Source organism: Chaetodon trifascialis, chromosome 12 (genome assembly GCF_039877785.1).
Source record: "Chaetodon trifascialis isolate fChaTrf1 chromosome 12, fChaTrf1.hap1, whole genome shotgun sequence".
Lineage (NCBI taxonomy): Eukaryota > Metazoa > Chordata > Actinopteri > Chaetodontiformes > Chaetodontidae > Chaetodon > Chaetodon trifascialis.
Window position 1 is genome coordinate 18,392,202 of NC_092067.1, and position 11,177 is coordinate 18,403,378.

At 42.5% G+C, this 11,177-nt stretch overlaps 1 protein-coding gene across 1 annotated transcript; it reads right to left on the bottom strand.

The window, feature by feature from the left end:
• Window positions 1-1,039: 1,039 nt before the first annotated feature.
• On the bottom strand, window positions 1,040-9,866 carry pou1f1 (POU class 1 homeobox 1). Its single transcript, XM_070976558.1, has 7 exons — window positions 9,731-9,866; window positions 7,836-7,997; window positions 7,264-7,362; window positions 2,704-2,967; window positions 2,383-2,547; window positions 1,378-1,438; window positions 1,040-1,280 (listed from the first exon to the last, which is right to left on the bottom strand). The coding sequence occupies exons 1-7, from the start codon at window positions 9,864-9,866 to the stop codon at window positions 1,040-1,042; spliced, it is 1,128 nt and encodes a 375-aa protein (XP_070832659.1).
• Between the last annotated feature and the right edge of the window lie 1,311 nt (window positions 9,867-11,177).

Sequence of the window (11,177 nt, forward strand, 5' to 3'; positions counted from 1 at the left end):
TGCACCGTGTCAGCGTGACGCTCTCATTTCTACCTCTCTCCTTTGATGTAAGTTGAATATAAAGCCCTCGACTTTGTCTGAAAGGGAAGGTGTGGTGTGCCGGCATGTGTCTCCACTGAGGACGCTTCGCATCAGTCATCCCAACCAGGTCAGAGTCACGACTGGTTGATGTTCTTCGTATGACACTTTGTCAAGGCAGCAACAGCAAAAAGCACAACATCAGCAAATGTGAAAAATCAAGCAGACCTCAGATCCATTTGTTGGCAAAAATGTCAAAGGCTTCACAAATCCCTGACTTCAAACCATAAATCAAAGAGGTTGTACTCCGCATAGAAGATCAATATATAATAGATTAGATTTCAAATAAATAGGCTGTTGTGAAACTTTAAATATATTAATGTCTTGACCACAGTTATATTAACTTAAATAATAAAAAACATTTTGCAATTAATGAGGACACAGTTCTCTAATTACAAACACACAAACTAGAACAACGACAACACAAAGAAGTTTAAATATATAATCAACAGTAAAATTTCCCTTCCTGCTTAGAATTAGTTAAGAACAGTATTGTTTGTAGAAAGGCACATATGAGGACTCATCTGCTGATGGATTAAATTACCTCTGGTTTGTAGAGTTAACAGACTGAAGTACATTTAAATACGAGGCCTGGCTGATGCTGCGTCACAGCAGCAGGTCACTGACGGTTTAAGAAAACCTTTTATCTTCTGGGCTGCTCTTCGACATTTACATTTTTGGAAAATTAAAAGTTTTACGCAGAGATTAAGGGTTCATTTATATTCAAGGTCAAGAGAAAGAATAGAAGCAGGTTGCAATGAGTAAAATCTGTGTTTTCCCAGGCCGACCATCACAGGATGTCAATTCTCATCTGAATGTCAAATTGATGTTTGTAGTTGTTTTAAGTGCATGAGCAGCTGCTTAATGCAGGGTGAAGTTTTAGGTTTTCGTGGACGTTTGATTTTAAAAGAAACACGTTTTCAGTCGGAGCCTCCATCGGACCAGAGGTGAACGGATGAAACTACGCCATTGGTCTTTGTGGTTTACTCATCTGTGGGATGCAGTTTGGGCTGATTTTGGTCAGACAGGAGCTGAGGTTGAGGCTGGTTTTGACCCTTTTCTCTCTTTGCCGCCTGTTGCAGAACCAGACTCTGACCACCTCCTTCTCCAGATGGAGGCCTTTGGCGATCCGGGCTATTTCCTGGGAGGATGGCTTGCTTTTTTCCATAAAGCTTCGCTCCAGAGCCTCCTTAGCTCCCAGGCTGCAGCAGGGATCAGGCGAAGGAGAAGAGAAGATGAACTCAGTGAAACTAAACATTATCTGGCATGTATTGAATTTTTACGCCTTACTACTGATACCTGATAGTTGTTCGCCGTTTCCTCTTCCGCTCATTCATTCCTATTTTATCATTGTACAAGGCTGCAGGAAGGACAAAAAATATGTTGTTACTTTAACTTGCGGTTTTGATGACTGAATTTTAATTACCTCAAAATAAAGTAACAGGTCAGCTGACTAATAATGCGAATCACCGGCTGACTGAGCAATTGGTAGCTTAAGTTAAACTGCTGGAGCTGAATATCACTGACTAATTGCTCATCTGTGACCTTGGGAATAAACATAAGTGTCTCATATCTTAAAAAAACCCCTAATATTTCAACTCCTAAATTACTCTCAGCCAAAGAATTGGGACCCCTCCAAGGGGGTCACAAGATAAATCTGAGGGTTCAGAAGAGTGACAGGGTAGGAAAGAAGAAAGAACATATTTCTGGTACACAAAAATCTTTATTTATTTATTTATTTTAATCATTATTATGAATCTCTTTAAAGTGGCTTCAAGTGAGTGTGTTGAGAACTGATGAGTAGATACTGGTTAATGTTTTAGTGGGTCAAATGGCAAAAAGGTTGCTGTACAAGCTGCTGTTTCATCCTTGTCGCCATGCAAGCAAAGTGAGGCTATAATGCAGCTATTTCTAGCAGCTCCTATTACACTGAATCAAAAGTGCATTTATAAATTGCAACCCTGATTCCCAAAAAGCTAGGATGCCCCTTTCATACCCAATCATGATACCATCATCAGTTTACCTGTGGAATGTTCCAAACAGGTGTTTTTGGAGCATTCCACAACTTTCATAGTCTTTAGTTGCTCCTGTCCCAACTTTTTGGGAGGTTAAACATTAAATACACTGTCTTTGTGCTGTTTTCAACTGAGCATATGTCAAAAAGGATGAGCAAGTTATCACACCTCATCGAGATGAGATATCCAAGTAAAGGTTAGATAAATACTCGAAACGGAGGTTGATGGAGTGGGGTGGATGCGTGTGTGTGTGTGTGTGTGTGTGTGTGTGTGTGTGTGTGTGACTCACCTCCTGCCAGCTCAGCTTCGTCAAGCCATTTAGCCAGGATGGCCTTGAGTTTGCAGGCGTTCTTAAAGCTCAGCTGCAGATTTTCAAAGCGGCAGATCGTAGTCTGGCTGAACTCTGAGCCGTGCACTGCAGCGAGAGCCTCGCCTACATTAGTCTGCGTGTAGCCTGGCGGTCAAAATGACACGGGAAAAGAAATACTTAATAGAATAAACACAAGCGGAGAAGCAGCAAGGCGAGCGCAAACAGCATAAGCATCCATGGAAAGGTATTCGACTGGTGCAATTAGATAGTGGTATGAAACATCTTAGTAATGATACTCACCAAGTTTGATCCTCCGTATTTTGAAGTCGTTGGCAAACATCTCCAGCTCTCGTATCTGGGGGGAGTCCATGGCGGGGGCATCCTCTGGGTCCCGCATGCTCTTCCTTTGGGCGTCAGTTTTCATCTCTACAACACTGGGGCCCCCAGGGGCCTCATCAGTCGAAAGAAAGGCCGAGGGCAGTGAGGAGAAACCATGGCTTAATGCACAAGAACCGCTACTTAGACCATGATCCGGAAACTTGTACAAGCAAGGAGTAAGAGACCCTAGAGAAGGAGACAGGGAGCGAGAGAGGCAGGGCCGAGAGGAAAGGCAGAAAGGAAAATTAGCTGGTAAGAGCCACAAGGGAGTCACTGTCCAAGGGGTACTGAAAGCAGCATGGCCACTATTCCCACGTGTATTCTGACAGCTTTTCTTTCGACAGCACAAAAGGTCTTGAAGTGACCCCACGAGACACGCTGAGCTACTAAGAATAAAAATTGCTGGAATCTACAAGCCTGTGTTTTTATCTTTCTCTCTGTTCATCATTTGGCTCTGCTCGCCAGCACACGGTAGTCAGACATTGAGATCTTTCACCTCAATGCTTAACGCTGCAAATGAGAAAACCCTTTTTCTTGCCACACAAAGATGAGGTCACTTCTTTTTTTTACATCTCTACTTTATAGAATACCCTTTCAAACAGGTTTGCCATACTTATGTACACACAGGCTGCAACCTTCATATTGAATTATCTTACAGGTGGCTCTTAGTGTTGACCGGTTAGATGCAGTGGAGCTGGTGCCCGTAGCTGCTGTTGTCCGTATTAATGACATATTACTGCCAGAGTACCAGATGGGTGTTTGACCAGTCATGATTTGGAATATGATTCCTCTCAGGGCAACAACACTCTGCACAGCTGCAGGGGAGGAAAAACAGCTGCATTTATCAATCGTGCTATCACTCATCATACTATAGGAGCAGACCATATATGCAATACCTAATTTAAAGTCTGGCAGCAGCAAAATGTTGGCTTCTATCCACTATCCCATGAAGATTGCCTGCTTTTGATATCAAATTTGCTGGAACCTTATTTAAAATGAGCAATGCAACACCCCCCTCTTGTGTCAAAGGGATTGTAGTGCAGTTGTTCTGCAACTGCTGTGATATCAGATTTTTGCTATCAAGTGTTATTTGTCAGAGATAGTAGACAGAAGGTTGCAATGTAGAGGCCGTGCACAGCCAGTTTATCATGTACACCCAGCTAAAAGTCTAACACGACACTGCTGCAACAAATCCCATCTGCATTAATGTTAAAATGCTCAGTTTCAACTCCATGGAGGCTGTAGTTTGTGGTGCTCTTACACTGTATTGTGCTACATCATATTTTCTAGAAACTGTCACACGGGTTTCATCTCATCAGGACTCTGTTGGCTAAAGACATCATTGGTTTTGCTCAGGGCTATAATGTTTACATCTATCTACTCAGCCAGTCAGAGTGAGCCTATAAAATCCTCATATAAACTGAGCATGTGTAGCCCATTACAGCATTTTTTCTACTGACCCCACGGTAACAACATTTCCATGAAAGCTTCATCACATTTCATAGCTAAATATTGCCTGACAACAGCAGCATTTGAGCCATTTTGGACTCTCCCTGAAGGAACACAGTAGCAGTGGGTGGGTCACCGAAGTGAAGCAGAGAAAAAGATGCTGTCATTGACCTGCTGAATTGTTCAGCTGGATCTATACAGCAGTCAGAGAGCAATATGGCAGATTCTACACTGAAACTGTCTGCATCAGTGGTTTTCTCCTGTCCTGAAGGTGTCAGGGAGAGGTTGGACTCTCTTAGAATCTCTTTCTAAGTCTTACAGGCAATATCTAGGCACAGCGTGTGCCTGCCTTCCTGCAATCGCCTTAACATCAGCATCAGAGAAGAGAGTGAGCACCCTGTGAGAAGAATCCCTGCACTTTTTTTGTTTGTTCCTGGTGAGGAGGAATTTGGGGAAAAACTCTTCACACCTGACAACATCAGCAGATCTTTTGGGGAATGTTGGTTCAGCTTGAGGCATCCTGTTCTCCTCACCATGCTGGGGGAAGAGAGAGGGGGCTTGTCTGCGCCTGCACCGATGCTCCCTGAGGAGTATACATAAAGCTATGCTGCGGTGCACACAGCCGTTGTTTGTGTACTGTGGATACAGACTGGACAGCAAACCCCCTTTCAAAACACATGTGGGTTTGTGAAAGCACCTAACAAGCCTTTGTGTACACGGACCCTCTGGCTGTTATACCGGATATGCACCATCCAGAGAGTGTGGCAGCACCAGCAGCTTCGCACTGAGCCAGGACAGAAGGCAAACTGACAAACTTCAACTTCATGATGTAGATGTCGATTTTCTTTGCATGCTAAACAAGCTGAAACCACAGGATTTACTTTCTATCACACTAAGTCGCTGCAGTCTTAGCAAACAGCCAATTGTCAGTCTGAGCGCAGTTTTGGTCTCCACCATCTACTGGGGAAAATATCTGCTTATTTAGCTACAAAATGCTCCACTGTGTGCCACGTGCTGGGCAGGTATCAGCCTGCTTTTGCTGCAGTGGCTGAAAACAAGGTTGACAAAGCAAAGGAGGCTGAAAAGGTGCAGATAGCTGAGAGGAACTGCAGACTTGATAACTCTCCGTGGGCTCATAAAGCAACACCTTTCACACCGCACTTCCATTCATTCATTTGATCCAGTGTTGCTATAAAAAAATAGATTAGCGCAGCTTTAAAAATGAAAGGGCCAATTTCTTCTCTGACCTCATCTCATCCAGTTCACGTAATTAGAGAATTCTCTTTAATGCTATTAACTCTGTTATTGCCCATTCCACTGAAAAATCCTCCTGCTGTTTTTGACCGCTTTGAACAAGCTGCATGTTGTGATTTTCTCACATGCGTTCCACCACATGCACACTTGATGAGTGTATCTTAACAATCTTACACAGTTGGTTTGTCAGTCTTTTAATTGTTAATACTTCATCTATTTCGAGCTAAGCTGCATCCTTTTGTCCTTCATAATTATCTCTCTTTACTAAGCATGAAGACAAATGCTGCAAACTAGCTGACTGATAGAGTTCATCAAAGTGACAAATGACCTCCGGATGGTATTAAACATGGCCAGCTGTTTAACTTTAATCTTAGTCTGTATTTCAGCGCAGCACTGCAGACCACACAATTTTATGAGAGCATTTACAGGAGCGGGTCGATGTCATGGGGCCACACTTGAGTGGCTAAAGTCCTGCTTTTTAACAGTCTTGTCTATTAAATGAAGCAATCCTTTTTCCTCTGCAAATGTTAATTGTTCTGTGCACCCAGGGTTACGTTTTAGGTCATTTTTCTCTTTGGTCTGTATTTGCTCCCGCTGAATTATATCACACAGAATTATAAGAGCTGAATTATACTTTCTTTCACAAAGGAATACATCAGAAATTAATTTTTTTTTTAATCTATTTCAGGCTATGAAAGGTGTTTTATGCCCTCATTCATTCTTTCTTTCTTTTTTTTGTCATTGCTTTTCTTTGTCTTTCAGTATCTTATAATTGTTCAGAGAGATTAGTATGCAGGACACCTGTACAGGGACATCCTGTCTAATAGAATCGACTTGTTGGATAGGTCTGGGTGTTTCTTATGCTCTGTCATCACTGAGTTGCTAAAGACTGAAAAAGAAAAAGAGAAAAACATTGTGCCAGTCTCAATTGAGCACAGCAACAATTACTGCTTTAAAGTGATTTCAGAAAGGGAGGGACAATGGTGTTCATTTTACTGACATGGCATAATATCTATTGAAAGACAAAATCAAAACTGGTCCATTATAGTAATTATATTTGTCCCCAGAAATGATGATTTGATGATTTGATGCACAATGTGCAGGGCTGACTCAGGGCCCCAGAAATGGCAAGATATTGTAAGCAATATATATAATGATATTAAATTGTGAAGGCCCTGGCAAAACTGTGTGCACATGAAGGTATGTACTGTGATGGACAAACAGTCTATAAGCAAGATGCAAATATATATATATATATATATATATATATATATATATATATATATATATATATATATATATATATATATATATATATATATATATATATATATATATATATATATATATATATATATACAATATCTCGCATGCTAGCATTAATAAGAAATGTTGCAAAATTAGTCCAAGTAGAAATAACTTAAAACTGCATTGCTTGATAAATCAATGTCAAGTCTTGTGCCATTAAGAAAATAGAAAATCTCTCAACATCAACACCATTCCTCCTGACTGTTTTCACATAACCAGGAAGTGGCAAGTCATCTTTGACAGTTATGTCTAACAAGTGCGCTAAAGAGCCGAGGCGCTAGGAGAAGTAATCAGGTCTGAAATTGATTTTAACTGCTGGCAAATTTTAAATTAAATGGGAGTAAACCAATTGTCTGCTCAATTTCATCAGTTTAACTGGAGGCCAGGAGATGGAATGATTATTTATGTGTGTGTGTGTGTGTGTATGTGTGTATGATAGACTGATAGCAAGAGTGTGTATCTGATCATTACCTTGCAAAGGGTTTGTACTGCTCACCATGTTAGGATGAGCTACACCACATGTTTGCAGGATACGAGACTGAGAAATGCTGGCAGAGAGCATCTCCTGAGCTACAGAGAGAGAGAGGGAGAGAGAGAGAGAGAGGCCTTTATTATCATAATCACAGTCGCCGTTACCCTTGTAATGTCTTTGTCTGCACAATAATCATCATCAAAACCTCTATCATAGTCATCATTCGTTGTGCGTTGTAATATCACAGTGACTCCGTCATTTTTGATTGGATTGGTTAATGATGATGATAACTCTGTGTCCATCTCTGTGATCACACCTGGCAATGGCATTACTTCAGGATGCAGATAGCGACCGCATAATGTCAACACGTGGAACTGAATAATTTAGTGGCAGACCACCTCAGACTGTGGATTATGAGACTTGATTTCAATGCGCCCGGAACTGGTTTGTGCCAGGTTGGTTAGAAGAAACACTGTCCTCTTCGTTATCTTCATCCAAATGATATTAACTGCCGCTATCACTGCTGAAATTGTGCGAGCAGTCCTACACAAATGCCATCACCGCCACTCACCTGCCATCATGCCATAGGTGGCCTGCTGGTTGCTGTAGTGACAGGGGGTGACTGGGTAATGTAGGCTCGGGGGGGCGTTGCCAAGAGCGCTGCCGAGGGACGAGGTGGACAGGTGCATGTGTGAGCGCTTGGAGGACTGACCCAGGGACAGCCCAGATGATACTGATGGAGACAAATGAGGTTACAATCTTACCTGAGAACAAAAAGTCAGCAAACTAAAGAATGGAGAGATGTGGAGTGGAGGTCAGCTTTAACTACAGCTCACAGTTTAGCGTTGAAAAGTATTCTCTTATTAATCAGCTGCTATGTGTTGCCGTAAGATCTTTTAATGTGATTTCAGAACGAATTCTTAAAGAAAAGCACAATGTGGAGGCGCCTCTGCACTGGCATTAAACACCACTGACATGCAGTTTCCTGCATTGAGATGCCCATTAAAGATATTCCTTTATTTCTCTTATCAGAACCATCTTGGCTAGCTTTGCTCGCGAAGAAATCTCCATCATATCAGACATAAAAGGAGAGAAAGATGAGGATGAATATCTGAGCTTTTATCAGTTTAATCACCCGATATGAACAGATGTGATTACAGTCTGAGTGCAACGCATTTATTCTTTAAACTGGACGCTGGGGAGAACCGAGGCCAGGTCCAGGTCTGGAATGAAGCTATGAAGTAGCCAAAATGTGCTTGTAAAATCAGGAAAATTAACATAAAAATCCTTTAGTTACCTTTATCAGAACACTGATTCCCAGCTAGATTCAGGCTTCTCTTTAAAACCTCTGTTTCTGTGGATGCTCTGCTCAGCTAAGTGTATCTAAATACAGTTGCCATAACATTGCTCTGGTCATCTCCTCTGCCAATCACATAATTATTCATGTATTCATCTTTGTGTGCGGCTTGGTGTTCACTTCAAACACTAATGCATTCGCCCTGGTATTGCACCACAAATACTCCTGTCATAATTGCTATTTTCACTTCTTTCACTAATACAAATCTTACTACGTTTTCCCTTTATTTTCAATGGTGACTCCTTTTATTTACCTTTTTATTTGCATTCCTTTTTATCCAGAAATGTAATTCAGACCAGGTAAATATTTTATTGCAGCAATGCAGCACGCTCAAAATTCCACATACAGTGTTGTCTGAGCAGAAAAATGCATTTTATTTTAGGATAAGTTTGACCTGCTATATAAATGTATTGTATGACTAATGTTCTGCATGATGTAATCCACTCTATTCTCGGCTATAACAATCAGGCACTGAAACCCCCAGGAAGTTTTCTCCACAATGCTACATCGTGAAAAGACCTTGGGGAGTTTGTCAAACTGATAACATATCCTCAAAGCAATTATCCACTGAGTAGAGACAGCTGGGCAGCTGATTAGATACATTTACATAATTTGGATTGGCTTTGAATAAATGTAGTTTTTAATCCAATTCATCCTCCCCATTGCCTGAGAACACAACTGTGTGCAATAAGGAGGCACAAGCAGGACGTGGGCGAGAATGGTTGGGTCAATTAGAGGTCTATGGGAGCAACTTGCAGCCTCACATGAGACATAACTCGGTTGCACCACCAATTGATGGGACCTCGTGTATGATCCATAGCATCATCACCATCAGCACAAGCATCCCTGCCAGTGCCTATTTGTGTATAGCTTCCCAAGGCTGAAGTGGGAGATTGAAGTGGTTGTGAGTGGACTGCCATCCCACAGCTGGGATTTAACATCATGACAGTGTATGTGGGTTATGATCCATATCGTTCAGGCCCTACAAACTTCCATCCTTCTCTTACTTTGCGCCGTTTGCAGAACAAATTTGGCAAAGGTGAAGCACCCGAGAAGAGAACGAAACAGAAGATGTTTGCTGGACAGAAGGCCGTTTGAGGCCAGCTTACCTGGAGAAACTTTGCTGTGAACATGGGAGGTGGTTGGCAGGCAGTCACTGGTTGAGGCGTGGTGCATGAGGATTGGCAAAGGCGAGTCTACTGCAAGTGGGGCGAAAGAGTCGGCGGCGAATGCCTGGCACGCCATTCTTCCCTGGCCTCCTTCGAAATGCTTCCAATGGTGCACTGAAGTTTGCAGCGATCCCTTAATTGCTTTCTTTGCTTTGTCCTCCCTCGCTTTCTTTGGTCTTGTTGCTTTCCTTGTCCTGCGTCTTCTCTTGTATTGTCTTCTTGAAATCTCCTTTGTTGTATTTCGTCAGACTTCGTGTTGCCTCCTCTTGTTCTGCCTTGTCTTTATCCCGCTGCGTCTTGTCTTCTCTCACCCCACGTGTCGTCTTCTTTTCTTGTCCTTTTCGCCCCGGCGCACTCAAACGTAGTTCTCACTTAAGTCTGTTGGGAATATGCAGGTAGAAAACTGTGATCGGTTACCTTTTCTTTTTTCCCTCAAAGAGAAATGGATGTCAGCACTTCAGCCAGAACTCTTCACAGATTTTGGCACATCTGCACCCTCAGCCAAGACTCTCCAAGATGAATAGTGATGAGCTTCAGGTTCAAGTTACTATCACCTGTATTTCTGCTCAAAGCTTTTTCTCAGCTGCTGAGTTTTCTTTTGTTAAGGCCTCTGCGATGCATGTCCCCGTCTCTTTTTATCTATTATAGATGCAGGTAAGCCAGGGTCTGTCATGCCCTCAACATTTTGCCGCCCTTGCCTACTGCAGGTATTTATATCCCACCCACCTACAACTAACCACCCCTCTCCCGACCTACGAGCCCCCCTATTTCCTATCAAGCCGCTCACCCCCACCGACCAATCTCATGTCAGTGCTGTTATTACTTGTGTTTGTTCTTACCTGTGTCCTCTTCATCCCGTTTCCAAATCCAGGATTAGGGTACAGGGCGGCTGAGAAACCCGATCCCCTCCTCTCCTCTTCCCCCTCTCGCTATCTCTCCGTCTCTCTCCCTGATTACAGGCTTGTGTTGTCTTTGCAATGGGAAAGCAAAGTGAACGCTCATTAAAATAACACAGACGTAGTTTTATGTGGTAATAGATGATGCTTTATTTTTTGAGCGTACCCCTCGACCAAGGCTAAGCACGACTTAAAAACACGTTTGTTTTAACGCAGACATTTAATTGCCTCACAGGAGCTTTTGAGAGTAAATTGGATGTTTTTTGTCGGATAGACCCAGTTTGACCTGCAGGTCAGGAGCGCTGCTTTAGCCCTGCCTCTTTAGCCCACAATTAAAAAAATTATGTGGCATTATCTCAGAGTGAGATGATGGGTGAGCATTGTTTCAGCACGGTGTCCACATTGTGTTGGATGCAGAGCGCTCCAGGTAACGACAACAGGTCTCATCAGGGAGGATGAAGGTTAATCTGAGGAGTGTAGCCACCATGTGC